The sequence below is a fragment of the Loxodonta africana genome, chromosome 22 (genome assembly GCF_030014295.1).
Source record: "Loxodonta africana isolate mLoxAfr1 chromosome 22, mLoxAfr1.hap2, whole genome shotgun sequence".
Classification (NCBI taxonomy): Eukaryota; Metazoa; Chordata; class Mammalia; order Proboscidea; family Elephantidae; genus Loxodonta; species Loxodonta africana.
Window position 1 is genome coordinate 42,299,765 of NC_087363.1, and position 22,120 is coordinate 42,321,884.

Below are 22,120 nucleotides of genomic sequence, written 5' to 3' on the forward strand. Positions count from 1 at the left end.
GGGAATAGCGTGAGGTCCGAGGACGTCGCCGAATCCCGGGCCAGCCAGGCTGAGTGGCGTGAGAAGGCCTAGAGGTGAACCCGGAGAGGAAACTCCGCTCCCGGGGGAGGACAAGTCCGGCGACTCTCGGCCTGGGGCCGCCTCTCAGTGAAGATGGCGGGGCCGGAGCTACTGCTCGACTCTAACATCCGCCTCTGGGTGGTCCTGCCCATTGTTATCATCACTTTTTTTGTGGGCATGATCCGTCACTACGTGTCAATCCTGCTGCAGAGCGACAAGAAGCTCACCCAAGAACAAGTGTCCGACAGGTCAGCGCCCTCCCCTCCGCGGCCGACCTCACACTCCCGTGACCTTGGGCAAAAAGTGCTGGGAGTTATGTCAGTTTGGCCGGGCTCACTTCGCGCCCCCACTGACTGGGTTATCCCGGCCGAGTTACCGCTCTGTGTTTAACCTTCGTCATTTGTAAAATGAGGTAACAGTACCTCACTCATAGAGCTGGCATAGGGATTAAATTAGATGATGTCTGTAAAGACTTTGGCACAGGGGCTGGGACGTATCAAAAAAATCAGTGCTCCAAAAAAAAATTGTTGCTCATAATATTGTTAGGCTAGTTGCCAACGGATTATCTATAAATTACCCAGGCTTACAATTTGGTTGGGATGAGTGCCTACTGAGTGCCAGGTGCGATACTTCTTTTAGTCTTTGTAACATCCACTTAATATGATTATCTCCGTTTTACCAAACTACCGTAATGATCAGTTGAGATGCTAAGTAACAAAACACTTTGCGAACTATAAAACTGCCATAGTACTAGTAATTGAGGATAGTAATTGTCATTTCATCTCCTGGAGTGGAGGCAGTTTCCTCCTCACATATTTCATTACAGTATTTTATCTGCAGACAGGTAATTTGAGATGATTTTAGATGGTACATAGATACGTGCCCCCCCCATGTTAAAGTAAATAACAATTTTCAGTCAATCTTTCTGACCTTTTCAAAGAACCTGTATTAGTTTCCTAAGTCCTAAGGCTGCCGTAACAAAGTCCCACAAAGCAGGTGACCTAAAACAACAGAAATTTATTATCTCACAGTTCTGGAGGCTAGAAGTCTGAATTCTGGGTGTCAGTAGGGTCATGTTCTCTCCAAACGTTCCAGGGTAAGATCGTTTTTTGTCTCTCAGAGCTTCTGGTAGCCCCAGATGTCCTTTGGTGTGTATGTATATCTTCACATGGGCATTTTCCTCTGTCTGTGCCTCTTCTCTTTTGTAAGGACACCACTCTGATGGGCCCACCTCATGTTAATGCTAACATCCTCAAATACCCTATTTCCACATAAGGTCCCATTCACAGGTACCAGAGGTTAGGACTTCAACATATGTGGGGGGCAGGCACAGTTCAATCTGTAACAGAGACTCTCAGGTAGTTGCTACTACGTTTTTAATGCCTCCTTGTCACTTATTAGAAGGAGCCCTGGTGGCTGCTAAGTGAAAGGTCAGCAGTTCAAAGCCACCAGCTGCTCCATGGGAAAAAGATGTGACAGTTTGCTTCCGTAAAGATTTGCAGCCTTGGAAATCCTGTAAGGGCAGTTCTACTCTGTCCCGGAGGGTCACTATGAGTCGGAATCAACTTGATGGCAATAGGTTTGGCTATTTGATTTTTTAAATTTCCCATCTTAGCAAAGAGAGCAAGCCTCAGGCTCAGAACTTTCTACAAGCAACATTATCTAGGAAAAATTTAATAATATGATTTTGTTTTTATTGTATTTTAATAGTTACACTCTATTCGTAAAAGTAATACTGGTTTTCCATTTGCTGGTAATTTAAAGATTCCTTTGAAAAGTTACATAAGTAGAAAAAGAATTGATATTAAAAAATATTAAATAAATAATAATACAAGTGGTAGGTGAATAAGACAAAGATCTTAACCATGGATGTTTGAGAAGCACTGCTTTATTATTTTCAGTATACCCTCCCACCCCAATTATGCTGAGAAGATTAAGAATAGCAAACATTGATTAAGCACTTATTCTATGCCAGGCACTATGATAAGCCCTTTTATTCATTAACTTATTTAAAACTCATAGGAATTCTTCGAGGTAGGTACTAGTGTGTCACTCTATAGAAACCTAGGTTTAAGAAGGTTCTGTGACTATCCTGTGGCCACACATGGTGACATTCAGGACTTGAACCCAAGTCTCCTGGTTCCCAAGTCCAAGTCTCTTTCCCTTACACTATAGCAGCCACTTTGATTATTTTTCTGTGGCATCAGTTTCAGAGCAGATCAGAGCCAGCCCCCTGGAGCTAACCTTAAGAAGTCTGTTCATCACAAAATGGAAGGCTGTAGAAGGACACAAAGTAGAAAGAGCTCGGACATTCAGCATTTATTGACTCCAATAAATTGTTCTCATTTCATCCTCACAGTAACACAGTGAGGTAGATAAACCTAACCCCGTTTTTGCAGTTTAACAAAAGAAAGCCCAGAGAAGTTAAATAGCCTTCCCAGAGTAATCTCTACTTGAACCCAGGTCAGTCTCACTCCCAAGTTAAACCCTCTTAACCGCAATTCCTGTTCTCATAGATTCTGTGCCACAATTGTCTTCCCTTAGTCCACTATGTGATTTTAGAGCAATGGTTCTGAATTATACCGTACCCAAAGCTTCATTTTCTAACCCCACATGAAATTGACGGTACAATCTACATACCATAACAAACAAAAATAGCAATAATTAAAATGCTCTAGCTGTAACCTTCAGGAGAAATAAAAGGAAAGTAATCTATGATAAGATAATTTACATTTCATAAGTGCTTGTGCACAACTCTCCTAGAAGGTATGCAGAAGTCAGATGCATGTGTCTAGATACAAAATCACCAAAATTGGGATGAGTTCAATTGTAGGCTTATACAGATGTGTTAGCTACTTAAATATCACAGAAGGCAATTCTCTCGTGGATGTGATTTTCCTAAGTGGTGAACTACTATTGATAAAGTCCTGAAGAAAACGAACTGCAATTTTCTGTATATTTACTCAGTGTTTGTATACCTGGAAATTAAGTAATATAAAAACCATGCAAAAAATAAATAAATACAGCAGAGAGTCCCTGATGGAGCAGGAGAAAAATGGGGTACAGGACTCAAATTCTAGTAAAAAGACCAGGCTTAATGGTCTGAATGAAACTGGAGGGACCCCAGAAGACATGGCCTCCGGACTCTTTTAGCCCAGAACTGAAACCATTCCTGAAGCCAGCTCTTCAGACAAAGATAAAAATAGACTGGACTATAAGACATAAAAATGATACTCGTGAAGAAAGTGCTTCTAAAAAAAAAAACGAGACTAAATGGGCAGCTCCTGTCCGGAGGCGAGAAGAGAAGGCAAAAAGGGACAGGAGCTAGTTGAACGGACGTGGGAAACCCGGGGTGGAGGGGAGGAGTGTGCTGTCACATTATAGGGAGAGCACCTAGGGTCACATAACAAGGTATGTACAAATTTTTATATGAGAAACTAACTTGAACAGTAGACTTTCACCTAAAGCACAATGAAAAAAATAATAAAACGGAATTGGGTTTGAGGTTCAGATTATTAAAAAACAATTTGGTGGAACATCCAAAAGTAGTGCAGAACATGGCACAGTTCTTGTATTGCATGACCGTCCCCAGCATTGAGGGACTTCCCGAGCTCTTACCCTAACAAATGACGGTTACATGAGTCCCTTTCCATCATTTTGACAATCAAAAAAAGTACTACAGATCCCCATAAGGTCCACAAGAGGGCAGTACTGCCCCCATGGAGAACCACTGCATTAGATAAACCTCCACGTCTCCATCACAATTTCCCCATCCCTTTTAAGAAAAAGGTGGTGGGATCACATGATATCCCTAGAACCTGTGAGCTCTGACATGGTGTGGCTTTTCCTCAACCAGGTCATTTGAATTCAGGTATGTGCCTGCAGTTACTTCTAAGTTTGTCTAAGTCCAAGGCATATTTTTTAGTTGCAAAATATTCCTCTAAATACGGTATACATTTCCATTAGCATGAATGATCACAAAATGGGACATTAAGATTCTTAAATTATTGAGTTTTTACTGCTTCCAAACTTACTGAAATGTTTCTAAAATTTATTAAGCCAAAAACGAAAAATAAATATATTAGACCACAGTGGGGAATAGAATGTAGATAAAAAGTGGTTTCGAACTTGAAAGATACATTGGCCTCTTAGAAGGGAAAACAGTTACAGATCCAAGAAGATGGAGCTCTAGTTTGAGAAATTCTGCCTTTAGAAGCTAAAGTTTTAGCCTAAGAAACTATCACTCGCAAATTTCCACTGCAAAAGAGAAGCTTTATTTTTGTAACTAGTAAAGGACTTGTTTTAGATGAATGTGGAAGTGAAAACAGAATTTAAAATTTCTTGTAGAATTTTCAGACTTCAGAGAATGCAGTTACGAATCACAGCTTAAGAAAATGTTTACTATACGGGCAGTTTGCGGATTATGAGTGAGTTGTGTTTCTAAATGTCTTTAAGTCAAATTTGTATGTAAGTTGGGACAGTTAGGTACGGTTCATATCTAACATCAGTCAAATGTTTATCTTAGCATATAATACAGGCATACCTCACTTTATTGTGCTTCGCTTTGTTGCGCTTCAAAGATACTGCATTTTTTACAAATTGAAAGTGGCGGCAATCGTGCATCAAGCAAGTCTATTGGCACCATTTTTCCAATGGCGTGTGCTCCGTTCATGTCTCTGTGTCACATTTTGATAATTCTCATAATATTTCAAACTTTTTCATTATTACTATATCTGTTATGGTGATCTGTGATATTACTATTGTAATTGTTTTGGGGCGCCACAAACCACGCCCATACAAGACTGGCAAACTGAACTGATAAATGTGTGTGTCTTCTGACTGCTACACCGACAGGCTGTTCCCCCATCTCTTTCCCTCTTGTTGGCCTCCCTGTTCCCTGGAACATGACAACATTGAAATTAGGCCAATTAATAACCCTACAATGGCCTCTAAGTGTTCAAGTGAAAGGAAAAGTTGCATGTCTCTCACTTTAAATCAAAAGCTGGAAATGATTAAGCTTAGTGAGGAAGGCATGTTGAAAGTCGAGATAGACCGAAAGCTAGGCCCATTGCACCAAACAGCCACGTTGTGAATGCAAAGGAGAAAAGTTCTTGAAGGAAATTAAAAGTGCTACTCCAGTGAATATTCAAATAGTAAGTAAGCAAAACAGCCTTATTGCTGATGTGGAGAAAGTTTTCATGGTCTGGATAGGAGATCAATCCCTGAGGCCAAACTGTAATCCAGAGCAAAGCTCTAACTCTATGCAGTTCTGTGAAGGCTGAGAGAGGTGAGGAAGCTGCAGAAGAAAAGTTGGAAGCCAGCAGAGGTTGGTCCATGAGGTTTAAGAGAAGAAGCCATCTCCATAACAGAGAAGTGCAAGGTGAAGTAGCAGGTGCTGATGGAGAAACTGCAGCAAGTTACCCAGAAGATCCGGCTAAGATTTTTTTTTTAATTTTTATTGTGCTTTAAGTGAAAGTTTATGAATCAAGTCAGACTCTCATACAAAAAGTTTACATACACTTTGCTGTATACTCCTAGTTGCTCTCCCCCTAAGGAGACAGCATGCTCCTTCCCTCCACTCTCTCTATTTTCGTGCCCATTCGGCCAGCTTCTGACCCCCTCTGCCCTCTCCTCTCCCCTCCAGACAGGAGCTGCCCACATCGTCCCATGTGTCTACTTGATCCAAGAAGCTCACTCTTCACCAGTATCATTTTCTATCCCGTTGTCCAGTCCAATCCCTGTCTGAAGAGTTGGCTTTGGGAATGGTTCCTGTCCTGGTCTAACAGGAAGTCTGGGGACCATGACCTCCGAGGTCCTTCTAGTATCAGTCAGACCATTAAGTCTGGTCTTTTTACGAGAATTTGGAGTCTGCATACCACTGCTCTCCTGCTCCCTAAGGGGTTCTCTGTTGTATTCCCTGTCAGGACAGTCATCGGTTATAGCTGGGCACTATCTAGTTCTTCTGGTCTCAGGATGATGTACTCTCTGGTTCATGTGGCCCTTTCTGTCTCTTGGGCTCATAATTACCTTGTGTCTTTGGTGGTCTTCTTTCTTCTTTGCTCCGGGTAGGTTGAGACCAATTGATCTAGCTAAGATATTTGATGAAGGTAGCTACACTAAACAACAGATTTTCACTGTAGACAGAGCAGCCTTATATTGGAAAAAGATGCAGTCTAGGGCTTTCATAGCTAGAGAGCAGAAGCCAATGCCTGGGGTTTCAAAGCTTCAGAGGACAGGCTGACTGCCTTGTTAGGGGCTAATGCAGCTGGTGACTCTAAGTTGAAACCAATGCTAATTTACCTTTCTGAAAATCCTAGGGCCCTTAAGAATTATGCTAAATCTACTCTGCCTGTGTTTTTTTTTTTTTTTTTTTTTAACTCTGCCTGTGCTCTATAAATGCAAAAACGAAGGCTGGATGACAGCACATCTGTTTACAACATGGTTTACTGAATATTATAAGCCCACTGTTGAGACCTACTGCTCAGAAAAAAGATTCCTTTCAAAATATTACTGCTCATTGACATTGCACTCAACTGTACAATACAGCAGGGCAGGAGGAGGAAGACTGAAAAGAATTCCATGAAGGTCCCAGGCATCAGGGAGGGCTTCATGGAGGAGGTAGAGCTGGAAGAAGGTGTTAGTCACAGTGGGGCAGAACTTGTAACAGAGAGGGGCACTAGAGCATTCCCAGTATCTGGAGAAGCTAGAATATGCTTTGAGTGACAAGGCGGCCTATGGGTACTGACTGCTTAGAGCAGGTGCTTCGCACTGAGGAACACAGAGAGGGAAAGTGAAACAGTTGTGTTTATTTCTGTCTACAATTTCTTGTTTCACTTTTCAAGAAAGATTTCCATTAGTTTAAAGTTTTGGGGTCTTTTTCCCCCTTAAAACAACTCTTGAAAACCTAGAAAAAATTAGTATTTTTTTTTTTTAATTTTTATTGTGCTTTAAGTGAAAATGTACAAATCAAGTCAGTCTCGTACAAAAATTTATGCACGCCTTGCTATATACTCCTGATTGCTCTCCCCCTAATGACACAGCACACCCCTTCCCTCCACTTTCTCTCCTTGTGTCCATTCGGCCAGCTTCTGACCCCTTCTGCCCTCTCATCTCCCCTCCAGACAGGAGTCACCCGCACAGTCTCATGGGTGTACTTGATCCAAGAACCTTACTCCTCACCAGTATCATTTTCTATCCCATAGTCCAGTCCATTCCCTATCTGAAGAGTTGGCTTTGGGAATGGTTCCTGTCTTGCGCTGACAGAAGGTCTGGGGACCGTAACCTCCCGAGTCCTTCTAGTCTCAGTCAGACCATTAAGTCTGGTCTTTTTATGAGAATTTGGGTTCTGCATCCCGCTGCTTTCCTGCTCCCTCGGGGGTTCTCTGTTGTGTTCCCTGTCAGGGCAGTCATCAGTTGTAGCTGGGCACCATCTAGTTCTTCTGGTCTCAGGATGATGTAGTCTCTGGTTCATGTGGCCCTTTCTGTCTCTTGGGCTTGTAATTACCTTGTGTCTTTGGTGTTCTTCATTCTCCTTTGCTCCAAGTGGGTTGAGACCAATTGATGCATCTTAGATGGCTGCTTGTTAGCGTTTAAGACCCCAGACGCCACTCTCCAAAGTGGGCTGCAGAACGTTTTCTTAATAGATTTTATTATGCCAGTTGACTTAGATGTCCCCTGAAGCCATGGTCTCCAAACCCCTGCCCCTGCTCCGCTGGCCTTCGAACCATTCAGTTTATTCAGGAAACAGAAGTTCTTTCTTTTTTTGAAAAAATTAGTATTTTGATCTCCGTTCTGTTCAATATTTGTGTCTAAGCAGTACTTACCTGTTTTATAACACTTTGTTGTTTTCAATGATTGATTATGTTCTTCAGATATCACCAAATCATTTCATTTACTCAATAAATGTTTATTGAGAGCTTACTAACATCTGAATCCTAGGTAGAATTTTCTGTTAGTTGTCTGTCAGATAACAACCCCTTCAAGAAATGTACTGTTTTCTCTGTGGGTTTTTAAAAGTTCCTTCTTTTGTTCTTACTCTTCAGTTCCCCTCCCACCCCCAAATCTTCTAAGCAGTCTCCAGCTACTGTTTTCACTCAGAGAAAGTTCCTTCTTAACAAAGTAAGAAAAAGCCGAGTGTAATGTCCCAAACATACCTTCCTCAGAAATCCTTATTTAAAAACACAGCCACTTCTGAAAAATACTCTTTTGAAAACCTGATTGTTGGATTTAAATACCTTGTATTGGTTTGAAGGGTACTTGTATTTTGAAAAGTTTCCACACAGGGCTGTTGCCAAATAGGCCCTCTCTTGTGTTTGAATAGGTCTTCTACGTAATTCTCTTATTTTCTTCTAGTGTTTCACTTTTTAAAAATCTCATTGTCTTGGTTGTATTTTTCAGTCAAGTCCTAATTCGAAGCAGAGTCCTAAGAGAAAATGGAAAATACATTCCCAAACAGGTACTCATTTATCTTTTATTAACAGCTCCACGATTCACTGTTGAGGGCAGTAGATATCTGAATGTTTTATAAGGGGACTCTTTGGGGAAGCCTGGAGATTGGCAGCTCACTAATTAAACCATGAACTAGTGGTGTTTGCTGTCATTGTGACCTTGCCCTTCTTGGGAAATTGTTTGTAAATGTGACTCAGCTAACGTGTCCCTCAGCCGCTGAGTAGGCTGCCAGTTCTGAGTGTAACGGCATATTCCAAGGGCCTTCTGACTGAACCTCTGGGGAATCATTTGACAATCTGCTGTACCACACTTCCAAGTCTTAAAAAGATTTTTTTTCCACTAGTCCTTCTTGACACGAAAATACTACTTCAACAACCCAGAGGATGGATTTTTCAAAAAAACTAAAAGGAAGGTAGTACCACCTTCTCCTATGACTGGTACGTTTATTCCCTTTTTTTTATCTCTGAGGAACATTGCAAACACTGGTTGTTTTTTGGGAGGGGCCAAAGGGGTGTTATTTTATCTAAATATTAAATTGTAAAAGACATTAATCTAAGGAACTTTAGAAATCATCTAGTACAGGGATCTATGGATGTGGAGTTCTCTTTTTCAAATAAATTTTCTGGGAACCCCAGTATAAGAGGTAGGTAAAAAGGGAGCTCTCTGGTGAAGGGGTGGGAAGCCAGAGCCATGGCCTGGGTCTCTTCCCTTTGCTCCTCCTCAGGACCTGGGGCTCTGTGGAGCGCAGGTAGAAGAGCATGCTGGTCCCAGCTCCCACCCAGCTCCTAATCCTGTTCCTGACAGGTGGCCACCTAGCTTCTGCTTGAATGGCAAGGACCTCACTCCTCCCGAGACCAGCCATTTCTTTATCACACATACTGCTTGGCCTAATGTACAATGTGTGTTTCAACAGATTTCTTAATTCCACTGATCCCAGTTGTGTGAAAAATACAGCACCTTTAAATAAAAGCAAAATAGGTTGTTATTCCATGTGGGCCATCCTTTTCAGCCCTCATTTCTTTGGGTGAGATCACCAGCTATTTTAAACCTTTTAGAAGGTACTAAAGTTAATGTTAGCATGTCTTTTAGAAACCAGCAAGAAACAAAAGACGAATAAGTATGTGAAAAGATACCTCAACTCTGTAATAATTCATGGAATTCAAATTAAAGCAAGACACCTTTTTTAGCCTGTTAAATTGGCAAAGGCGGAAGTGATTGGCCAAAGCTGGTATTGGCAGGTCATGGGAAGTTAGGCCCCTCACTATTGGTGGGAGGGCCAAAGAATGGGGCCTGGTCGAAGGGCCCTACCTCTAGGAATTTCTCTTAGAGAAACACATAAGCATGCAGAAATTTGTGTACAGGGTAGTTCTTGGCAGCATTGCTTATTGGCAAAAAAAAAAAAAAAAAAAATGTTGGAAACAACCTGTAGGTTCACCCAAAAATTAATGATGTGACCACCCAGTGGAATCCTATGCAGGCACTGAGAAGAATGAGAGATAGCTGTTATACCAACGTGGAAATACCATCTGCAATATAGTAATTTTTAAAAAATCAAGAAGCAGAATAGTAAGCTTAGTATCCTTTTTTGTGAATATATAGAAAAATGGAAGGATATACAACAAATAGCTAATGTTTAGAGTCGGCTCAGTGCAGTAGTCTACATCATACCTTCCTATGTGGTCTGAGTTTTTCACAATGAACTTGTGTTGCTTTAATGGCCAATTAAAATTTAAAAAAAACTGAGAGGAAATCCCTGCCAACCTAGGTAAAATCCAGTTGTCTCTTGTGTTTTTGTCTTAGATCCTACTATGCTTACAGACATGATGAAAGGGAATGTAACAAATGTCCTTCCTATGATTCTGATCGGTGGGTGGATCAACATGACATTCTCAGGCTTTGTCACAAGTAAGTTCCAGACCCAGCAAACCTCATCTGCCCCTTTCCTATGTCCCTCTCCAGAGAAAGCGAAGTACTTCTGAGACAATAGCATCATGGGTCTTATGGGCTGTAGTAGAAACAGAACATTCTTTGAACAACAGCAGAAAAAATACGTTACGATGTTACGGTTCTCCCAAACTGGAGCCCCTGTGGCGTAGTGGTTAAAGCTTGTCTGCTGACCAGAAAGGTCACAGTTCAGATCTACCAGCCACTGCTTAGAAACCCTATGGGGCAGTTCTACCCTGTCCTGTAGGGTCACTATGAGTCAAAATCCACTCAATGGCAATGGGTTTGGTTTTTGGTTTCTCCCAAACTAATCCTAAGCTCATGGTATGGATGCTGTCTTTTTTTCTCCAATTTTTAAAAAGTTTTTATTAAACCTTAAAATGTATGGCAAAGTATGTGTAGTTCGTCATTTAAAAAAGAAGTGTGGGTGCTTTTTTACTAGTGGGAACTCAAACAAGCGACTTGATAGTTTGTGTCCGAAACTAACGTGGTATTTTGCTGAGTAGGATAAAGGGAAGCTCGTTTTGGCTTTGACTTCATTTGCCAGGTGTTGGAGTGAGTTTGTTTATTTGTTTATAAGTTTATTTGGTTCAATTTTAATCACTTTGGTTTCTTAGTACTATCATTCTTTGTGTATATATATTCCACTTAGGGTTTGACAGATGAGTGCAAGTTTTTTCCAGATTTTAGATCACAGTTCAGTTTGAGGCCCCGCCACCTCAGCAGTAGAGCAGCTGGTCTTATTCACAGAAACTTTAGCAGAGTGACGTTTTGACTTTTTTTTCCCCTAAAAATTGTCACAAACATCCCTGTGAAAATCATTTTCCAAAAGCTATGTGGCACAGAGCTCCCACCTCCATAGGGAGAGAATATGTGCATTCACACTTACAGTTCTAAAAATAAAAAAGCTGGGAGCGGTTGTGAACTTGTTCTTTCTCCTCCGTAGCCAAGGTCCCATTTCCACTGACCCTCCGTTTTAAGCCTATGCTCCAGCAAGGAATCGAACTACTCACGTTAGATGCATCCTGGTAAGAGCTTTCTTTTATTTAATAAAAATGCAAACCAAAATCTGAACCATGTCTCTTAAGAGAAAGATTTCCAATTTTCACACTTGACTGGGGGAGTTTTTTCTTTCTTTTTTATCGAAATCCCACTCAAAATGCCGTGGGTGGATTATGGAAACTTTTACATGATTCAGTACTTTTGCAAAAGGAGAGAATGTGTCAGCCTCCTTTTTCTAGCATCTTGGGGCTTAGCAGTGCAGGGGTGGTTGTGTCAACCCCAAAAAATTAAAAAATAAAGCAAGGCAAACCTTTTAGCAGTACCCCAGAGCTGGTGGGAGTGGATGTTTTTATTAGTCTTAACAAAATACATTATTGCTAATAATAACGTTTGTTATTTTCATTGGCACCGGTCACTGTGCTAGATGTTTTCCATGCATTATCTTGTTTTATCATTAAGAGGCCCTATGAAGTGAGTGGAAGAATTGAGATTTGAACACATAGTCTGTCCAAACTTAGCACTTAACATCTTACTTACCACTCTGTTCTTTACAGCTGAGTAATAAAACCTAGTCTTAGAAAACACTGTTACAGTATCTGGAACCTAGTAGCATTTCTTCATGTGGTCTCTCCAGACTGTTTTATCTGAGGCTTCCTAAGAACTGCCATAAAAAGGGAGCCAAACAAGAGGAGGAAGATGGGGGTGGGGGACACTGGTAGTAATCTTGACTCACCTGGTTCAAGCAGAACCTGGTGTGTGAGAGGCACAGGCCAGGCCAGATCCTGGAAGAGTTGTGGCTATGGACCATTCCACTAGAAGAGAAAAGCTGTACTTTATACAGGTAGCTTGTTTCTATTATACTTCCACCTTCCAGCCTCTTGGGGTGGAACAGAAATTTTGTGAGCTAGAGAAGAGTTTTTATATCTCACCATCTGGACCAGTCTCAGAATCTGCTCAGGTGGACAAAGGGGAACTGAACCTGAGTGTATAGTCAGCTGGAGGGTTATATAAGGATTAGCAACTTTATGTACGGATGAGTTAATTACTTGCAACCTGACGGAGTAACCAGAATATTCGTCTGCTGTTGTGTGGCCCAAGTATTGAAATGAAGTGTGGGTCCTTTCCTTTCATGCATCATTTCGCATACTCCTTTTAGTTTGTATTATATGCAAAAACATAGTTATTTTATGGGGGCAGGGTGCCTTGGGTAAATAAAGCCTATCCCAGGTGATTTCTTTATATATGCTAAACAATTTGGGGTGATAAAAAAGTGTGAACTATATTAATTTCTGAATTAACTACCTCCACTGTTTTCACTCTTGCTTTGCTAGGGTGAGTTCTGCATCCTGGTACTTCCTTAATGTATTTGGACTTCGGAGCATTTACTCTCTGATTCTGGGCCAAGATAATGGTAAGAAGCATGTCAGGTTTAATTAGCAAATACCACCTGCTCTCCTCGATAGATCAGTCATCCATATTGGGGCCAAAAAAATCACATAGGTTTTGCTGTTTGTTAGCATAGTCAGGTACAATGCCTTGTTCCTTAAACTCATTCTTAATTCTTTCTGAGGTATCCTGAAAGAGCCTTAAAAATTCCAGGGATCAATCCAAAGGCCTTAATTCTCCCTGGCAGTCACAGGGACAATATTTGGTTCCGCAAAGTCTGACTTCCTCATGTGGGAGGTGTAGCACCAGCATTGTAAGCCAAGGACCTAAAACTGAAAGAAGGCCTAGCTTGGTCAGTGAGTTCATTGACTAGATGGAAAATGCCCCCTCATGTTGGTGAGGCTGTTCAATGCTTGAACATGCCATAGGCCCTCACCCCAGAATGGAGAAGAAGGGAGCTAAAACTGAACAAAGAAAGGGGCAAAGGACACAGCTAGTCCAGAGTTCCTGCCCTACCAATCCTGGCTGTCTTATTTAATGGCTGTGAGGTCAGGTAGTGTGAATCCTCCTACTTTATTCTTCTTCTTCAGTAGTGCTTTACTTATTCAGGGCCTCGTTCCTCTTCATATAAAATTAATGATTAGTTTTCTGTCTCTTCAAAGAATGGTATTTGGATTGGGATTGCATTGTATTTGTAGATTGCTTTGGGTAAAATTGACATTTTCGCAGTGTTGAGTCTCCTTATCTGTGAATGTGATATGTTTTTCCATTTTTGTAGATCTCTTTTTGTTTCTTGCAGTAGCGTTTTGTAGTTTTCTTTGTATAGGTCTTTTACATCCCTGGTTAGAGTTTTTCCTTACGTACGAGTGTCTTATACTGCAGCTGCTGATCAGTCGCGAATGATGCAGGAACAAATGACTGGAGCAGCCATGGCCATGCCCGCAGACACCAACAAGGCTTTCAAGGTACACTTGGTTCTCCCTCCAGAGCTTAAATGCAGATTCTGAAAAGTATCACCAGAGGGTTCCCTGAACGAGTTCATATGGATTTAAATTTTGCACAAATATATTTTAACTTGTATGTCTCTTTTTCCTCTGACAGAATCCTCTATTAAGTAAGCTAAAAAACCTTGGTACTTCTCCTGATTTCTAAATGCTTACCCAAATTTAATCCACACTGTAAATGAAGCTGTAAAAACAGTCCAATGAGAGGCACCAGGGAAACATTTGGAATATTTTTTAACCTTTTTGATCCTGCAGACATTAGATATGAATTGCATTTAAAAAAAAAAAAAGCAATACTTAGAGCCATTTCATGAAGTGTATGTAAACCAAAAAACGAAACCAAATTTGTTGCCATCAAGTTGATTCCAACTCATAGCGACCCTATAGGACAGAGTAGAACTGCCCCTTAGAGTTTCTAAAGAGCGCCTGGTGGATTTGAACTGCCATCCGCTTGGTTAGCAGCTGTAGCGCTTAACCACTACGCCATCAGAGTTTCTAGGATTTGTAAAACCCAGCATAATTTTTTATACAGCAAAATCTCACTTAAATGTTCATGATTAAAGCATCTAGCAAAAGGGAAAGAGGCCCCAGCTAAATAAGGCATTACTGAAAAACAAGAACAAAGTGGGAGGCCTTACTTTACCTGATTTTAGAACCAATTATACCGCCACAGTAGTCAAAACAGCCTGGTACTGGTATGACAACAGATACATAGACCAACGGAACAGAATTGAGAATCCAGACATAAATCCATCCACGTATGAGCAGCTGATATTTGACAAAGGCCCCAAAATAGTTAAATGGGGGAAAGACAGTCTTTTTAACAAAAGGTGCTGGTATAACTGGATATCCATCTGCAAAAAAAATGAAACAAGACCCATACCTCACTCCATGCACAAAAACGAGCTCAAAATGGATCAAGGTCTTAAATATAAAATCTAAAACGATAAGGATCATGGAAGAAAAAATAGGGACAATGTTAGGAACCCTAATACATGGCATAAAGAGTATACAAAACATTATTAAGAATGCAGAAGAAAAACTAGATAAGTGGGAGCGCCTAAAAATCGAGTACCTATGCTCATCCAAAGACTTCGCCAAAAGAGTAAGAAGACTACCTACAGACTGGGGAAAAGTTTTTAGCTATGACATTTCCGATCAGCATCTGGTCTCTAAAATCCACATGATACTATAAAAACTCAACTACAAAAAGACAAATAACCCTACTAAAAAATGGGCAAAAGATATGAAGAGATACTTCACTAAAGAAGACATTCAGGTAGCTAACAGATACATGAGAAAATGTTCACAATCATTAGCCGTTAAGGAAATGCAGATCAAAACTACAATGAGATTTCATCTCACGCCAACAAGGCTGGCATTAATCCAAAAAACACAAAATAATAAATGTTGGAGAAGCTGTGGAGAGATTGGAACACTTCTACACTGCTGGTGGGAATGTAAAATGGTATAGCCACTTTGGAAATCGATTTGGTGCTTCCTTAAAAAGCTAGAAATAGAACTACCATACAATCCAGCAATCCCACTCCTTGGAATATATCCTAGAAAAATAAGAGCCTTTAAACGAACAGCACTGTTTACAATAGTAAAAACATGGAAGCAACCAAGGTGCCCATCAACAGATGAATGGATAAATAAATATGGTATATTCACACAGTAGAATACTACACATCGATAAAGAACAGTGATGAATCTGTGAAACATTTCATAACATGGGGGAACCTGGAAGGCATTATGCTGAGTGAAATTAGTTGCAAAAGGACAAATATTGTATAAGACCACTATTATAAGAACTTGAGAAATAGTTTAAACTGAGAAGAAAACATTCTTTTGTGGTTACGAGAGGAAGATGGGTGAGAGGGGGTATTCACTAATTAGTTGGTAGATAAGAACTATTTTGGTTGAAGGGAAAGACAACACACAGTACAGGGAGGTCAGCACAACTGGACTAAACCAAAAGCAAAGAAGTTTCCTGAATAAACTGAATGCTTCGAAGGCCAGTGTAGCAAGGGCAGGGCTTTGGGGACCATGATTTCAGGGGACATCTAAGTCAATTGACATAATAAAATCTATTAAGAAAACATTCTGTATCCCACTTTGAAGAGTGGTGTCTGGGGTCTTAAACATTAGCAAGCAGCCATCTAAGATGCATCAATTGGTCTCAGCCTACCTGGATCAAAGGAGAATGAAGAACACCAAGGACACAAGGCGATTACGAGCCCAGGAGACAGAAAGGGCCGCATGAACCAGAGACTACATCATCCTGAGACCAGAAGAACTAGATGGTGCTCGGCTACAACCGATGACTCCCCTGACAGGGAACACAACAGAGAACCCCTGAGGGAGCAGGAGAGCAGTGGGATGCAGACCCCAAATTCTCATAAAAAGACCAGACTTAATGGTCTGACTGAGGCTGAAAGGACCTCAGTGGTCATGGCCCCCAGACCTTCTGTTGGCCCAGGACAGGAACCATTCCCGAAGCCAACTCTTCAGACATGGATTGGACTGGACTGTGGGTTGGAGAGGGATGCTGGTGAGGAGTGAGCTTTTTGGATCAGGTGGATGCTTGAGACTATGTTGGCATCTCCTGCATGGAGGGGAGATGAGAGGGTAGAGGGGGTTAGAAGCTGGCAAAATGGACTCGAAAAGAGAGGGTGAAGGGAGAGAGCGGGCTGTATCATTAGGGGGAGAGTAATTGGGAGTATGTAGCAAGGTGTATATAAGTTTTTATGTGAGAGACTGACTTGTTTTGTAAACTTTCACTTAAAGCACAATAAAAATTATAAAAAAAAAAAAAATCCAGCAAACTAGAAATAGAAGGGAACTTCCTCAGCGTGATAAAGGGCATCTGTGAAAAACCCACAGCTAACATCACGTTTAGTGATGAAAAACTGACAGCTTTCCTCCTAATACCAGGAAAAAGACAAGGATATCCACTCTCACCACTTCTGTTCAACCTTGTACTAGGTGTCTTAGCCAGGGCCGTTAGACAAGAAAAAGAAATATTGGAAAGAAGTAAAACTATCTCTCTTTGCAGATTACATGATTTTGTATATAGCAAATCCTAAGGAATCCACAAAAATACTATTAGAGCTAATAAATGAGTTTAACAAGATTGCAGGATACAGACCAACATAGAAAAATCAATTGTAGTCCCACACACTTAGCAGTGAAGAATCCAAAAATGAAATTAAGAAAACAATTTCATTCGCAGTAGTATCAAAAAGAATAAAATACTTGGAACATTATGCTGAGTGAAGTAAGTCAGTCACAAAAAGACAAATACTGTATGATCCCACATGTATGAAATATCTAGAATAGGCAAATGTATAGAGACCAAATTTTATTAGTGGTTACTGGGGATGGGAGAGACACTGAAGGTGGCATCTTTGTTTAGGAAACATTGAGTATCTGTTAATGGTGGTGAAAAAATTGGCAGTGGATACAGGTGATGGCTGTACATATAATTAACATAATCAATGTCAAACAAAATATTTAGGAGTAAATTAAAAGAGGTATAAGACTTGTATACGGAAAACTACCAGACATCATTGAAAGAAATTAAAGAAGACCTAAATAAATGAAAGCCATCCATGTTCATGGATTGGAAAACTTAGTATTGTTAAGATGGCAAAACTGCTCAAATTTATCTATATATTCAGTGCAATCCCTACCAAAATTCCAGCTGCCTTTCTTGTAGAAATTCACGAGCTGACCCTAAAGTTCATATAGAATTGCAAGGATCCTAGAATAGCCAAAACAATTGTGAAAAAGAACCAAGTTGGACTCACTTACTACAAAGCTATAGTAATGAACACTATGGTATTGACGTAAGGATAGACATACAGATCAGTGGAATAGTATTGAGAGTCCAGAAGTAAACCCATATATTTATGGTCACCTGATTTTTGATAAGGGTGCCAGGACAATTCAATGGAAAAAGAATCACCTTTTCAACAAATGGTGCTGGGACAACTGGATCTCCATGTGCAAAAGAGTGAAGTTGGGTACCCACCTCACACCACGTACAAAAAATAAGTTAAAATGGGTCAAAGACCTAAATATAAAAATTAAAACTATAAGACTCTTAGAAGAAAAAACATAGTCATAAATCTTCATGACCTTGGATTAGGTAATGATTTTTTACATATAAAATCAAAAGCATAAACAGCAAAAAATATATAAATAAGTGGAACTTTGTCAAAAATGAAGAACTTCTGTGCTTCAAAGGACACACTGTTAAGAAAGTGAAAACACCCACAAAATGGGGGAAAGTATTTACAAGTCACACATCTGGTAAGGGTCTAGTATTCAGAATATAAAAAATTCTTAAAACTCAACAATAAAATGACAAGAGTTAAAAAATGGATGAAGATTTTGAGTAGACATTTTTCCAAAGAACATACACACATGGCCTATCAGCACATGAAAGGATGCTCAGCGTCATTAGTCATTAGAGAAATGCACATCAGAACCTCAATGAGATACCACTTTACCCCCACTAGGATGGCTAGATTGGAGCCTGGGTGGTCTAAGTAGTTTGCAATCAGCTGTTAACCTAAAGGTTGTCAGCTCAGACTCACCCCGTGGCTCCGTGGAAGAAAGGCCTAGTGAACTATTTCCATAAAGATTACAGCCAAGAAGACCCTAAGGAGCAGTTCAGCACTAACACATGGGTTTGCCGTGTATTGGAATTGATTCGGCAGCAACAATCGTGTTTATTATTGTTATAATCCAAAGGATGGACAGTGACAGGTGTTGGCAAGCCTGGAACCCCTGTACGTTGTTGGTGGAAATGTAAAATGGTGCAACCACTTTGGAAAACAGTTTTTAGCTGTTTCTCAAAAAGTTGAACGTAGATTTACCATATGGCCCTGCAATTCTATTCCTAGGTATATACCCAAGAGAACTGAAAACATACAACCACAGAAAAATCTGTGCATGAATGTTCTTAGCACTATTCCTAATAGTCAAAAAGCGGAAACAACCCACGTGTCCATCAACAGATGAATGGATCGACAAAATGGGATGTTTTGGCATATATATACAATTTAATATTATTCAGCTGTAAAAAAGAGTGAAGTACTGACACTCCCTGACGAACTTGAAAACATGCTAACAAGCCGGTCACTAAAGACCACATATTACATAATTCCAGTTATATGATATGTCCAGAGTAAGCAAATCCACAGAGACAGAAAGTAAAGTAATAGTTGCCGGGCGCTGGGTGAGGGAGAACAGGGAGTGTGCTATTCGGTACAGAGTTTCTTTTTGTGGTGATGAAAGCGTTCTGAAATTAGGTAGTGGGGACGGTTGCACAACTTTATGAATGTATTAAAATCCACTGAATTGCACACTTTAAAAGGATGAATTTCATGGTATGTGAAATATATCTTGGAAAAAAAAACCTCATGAGCATTAAAAAAAAATAATAATTCAAGGCCAAAGAACTCAGCACTAATAGAATATTTGAGAAATGTAATTTTTTGGAAACTTACACATATTTATTTTTGCTCCACATATTAATAGCTTACAGGCAAATGATTATATGGCAAAACAGTTTTATAGTGCATGCTCTCAGATTCTTATAGTGATGAAATCATGAAGAATAACAAATTAGTGGACTCTCCCAAACTATAATGAAATGCCATTATATGGGCATGAGGTGAGAAGAAATGTTCTTTTACCCCCTTGAAGATATATGCCTGACCATTTGTGTCAAAGCATCTTTGACCCCTCATAACTTAACCAGATGCTGAGTCCCTTGATGAAAGGGCTCAGAATCACAAAGCACTAATTTGTCTCTTGTACATCGCTCAAGGGTAGTGTCTCCTACCTGTATTCCCAGCACCTAAGCCAGTGATGGACACAAAGCAGGTTTTTCATGAGCATGACCTGACAAGTGAGAGGCAGTGTATTGGCAGTGTATTGTATAGGTTAAGCACTGGGGCTTTGGAGTCAGACAGGCCTAAATTTAAATCCCATTTCTCCTGGTTACTAATTCAGTGGCCTCAAATTATTTGATGTCTCTTAGCCTTAGTCTCCTTATCTATATATGCCCCCCTGGGGTGCGGGGGCAGCACTTACCTCCTAGGATTAAATGAGTTGGTACATGTAAAGGGTTTAACCCAGCTCCTGGCCCAGAGTAGGTGCTCGCTAAGGGTCAGCTGTGCTGTTGGTAACAAACCCTCCTCTCCTTGGCCCTGGTGTCCTCTTCCTTTGCAGACAGAGTGGGAAGCTTTGGAGCTGACAGATCACCAGTGGGCACTTGATGATGTTGAAGAGGAGCTCATGGCCAAAGACCTCCACTTTGAAGGCATGTTCAAAAAAGAATTACAGACCTCTATCTTCTGAAGAGCAAGCAGGGATTAACTGTGTCGGGAACTCGGAATAGTGCTTAACCTTGTAACTTTTGTTTGAGCCGGGGCCTCTCAGAATAAAAAGGAGGGTGCATGAGCTGGCGGGCGTGCAGCAAGGATCATTCTTGTCTGAGCCAGGTTCCCCTTTGTGTTTGAAACTAGAGGAAATGAGGAGCATGTGCTGTGTGACTTACAGGGAGAGAGCTATTTAAAAAATGTTTTTCAATTTTCCTTCTGGTGACTCCAGTAATGAAAGCCTGAGAAACGGGGAAAACTCAAGCTAGTGATAATATAACATAAAAACTTAGCAAAAACTCAGTCTTTGAAAAAAGCATTGTCAATTATGAGTAGTGACTCTGTGCATTCAGCCTGAATTCTAACCACAGTAAACTCCTGTTCTTTTGGGATCCAAACACCCTGAGTTTTTACCTTTAATTTTTTGTGTTAGTATTTTTATAACTTTCTTTCCAAAAAATACATTTTCATTACCAAAAACTTAGAAACTATGGATGAACAAAATGAGTCTCCCTGTGTTGTTCATCTTGAGTCTACAGAATGACAGAGAGCAAATATGTCAAAACTATATTCAAATAAACTCTTTTCAGAGTAAATACCCAGGGCCAGGACAGACTTACCAAACCTTCTATATCTCTTAATACTGCACAGTAAAAATCAGTGACCCTGAGACACTGCCAGATTCTCAAGTGCCATTGGGATCATCACAGATGGGTCAGGTAATGCAAGGTCTTGATCTAGAGTTCAAAATACATCAAATCCACTGAAAAATTAATGGTTCTATACTGTATATGGCTACCCAGTTGAACTAAAGACCTCATTTCCCAGTTGTTCTGGATAAGAAAGGGTCTATATATCATTGTGAGAAGGGAGAGAGGGCATTTGCTGACAGGCAAATAAGTGTTGCCCAGGAATAATCTGCCTAGATTAAATGTCCGAGGAAAGTGTCAGGGTGCCATGTCTGTACCAAGAGGTGAATGTAATTTGCATGTTGAGCTCTGTAATCAAGAACAAATAACTCTTGACTCTACTAATTAAACCATCCTGTTTTCTTTTCTTTACCTGTCAAAATGTTGCCTCTGTGGGTCCTTAAGAGCCTTCTGCCAACAGCTATATCTGCCATTGTCTTAAGCTGTGTTCTCTAAAGAAGCAAAACAAATGAAGCGTGTGTGTATATGTATATATGTAAAGAGAGATTTATCTCAAAGAAATGACTCACACAGTTGTAGAGGCTGGCAGGTCCCAAGTCCATGGGTTGGGTGTCAGGCAGGAGGCTTCTCCTGACTCATGTAGCTGCAGGGGCTGATGAACCCAAGATAGCAAGTCAGATGGCAGCCTGCTAACTCACAGGCTGCAGAGGCTGACAAATCTAGGATTGGCAGGTAAGATGGCAGGCTGCTGGTTCACAGGCTGTGAAGGCCAACAAATCCCAAGATATGCAGGCAATAATCAGAGTGCTGGCTCAAGTCCCAAGAACTAGAGGTTGGATGACGATGAGCCAGATGCAGAATCCAGAGCAAGCAAAAGCCAGCGAGCTCTGTCAGAATGTCTGTATATGTCGGATGCAGGCCTAACCCACGAGGAAACTCCCCGTACAACTGATTGGCTGATCACATCAGATTGTATCATGGAGATGATTGCATTATATCACAAAAGGGAGGATAATTACATCATTATGTAATTGCCAAACCACCGAGAATCGTGGCCCAACCAAGTTCACACACAACATAAACCATCACAGTCCACCCCTTGTCAAGTTGGCACCTGTACACGTCTCCTTAAACCGTACGTAATCTCTAAATAAAGACAACTACAACGTCTTTATTTATTTATGCCTAACATGATATAACTAACATGCATACAACTGAAAACATGCTAACC

At 40.6% G+C, this 22,120-nt stretch overlaps 1 protein-coding gene across 1 annotated transcript; it reads left to right on the forward strand.

The window, feature by feature from the left end:
- Positions 1 to 22: 22 nt before the first annotated feature.
- EMC3 (ER membrane protein complex subunit 3) lies at positions 23 to 21,310 on the forward strand. The gene is made up of 8 exons (XM_003409763.4): positions 23 to 308; positions 8,458 to 8,515; positions 8,852 to 8,945; positions 10,309 to 10,413; positions 11,399 to 11,480; positions 12,786 to 12,865; positions 13,723 to 13,805; positions 20,091 to 21,310. Exons 1-8 carry the CDS (start codon positions 154 to 156, stop codon positions 20,217 to 20,219), a joined length of 786 nt encoding a protein of 261 aa, XP_003409811.1. The 5' UTR covers positions 23 to 153; the 3' UTR covers positions 20,220 to 21,310.
- The last annotated feature ends 810 nt before the right edge of the window (positions 21,311 to 22,120 follow it).

Bases quoted from the DNA above. Each gene is read 5' to 3' on its own strand.
- EMC3 (XM_003409763.4), top strand. From the start codon at position 154: ATGGCGGGGCCGGAGCTACTGCTCGACTCTAACATCCGCCTCTGGGTG. The intron at 10,414-11,398 runs GTAAGTTCCAGA...TCTCCTCCGTAG, and splicing joins ATTCTCAGGCTTTGTCACAA to CCAAGGTCCCATTTCCACTG. The intron at 12,866-13,722 runs GTAAGAAGCATG...CTTATACTGCAG, and splicing joins GATTCTGGGCCAAGATAATG to CTGCTGATCAGTCGCGAATG.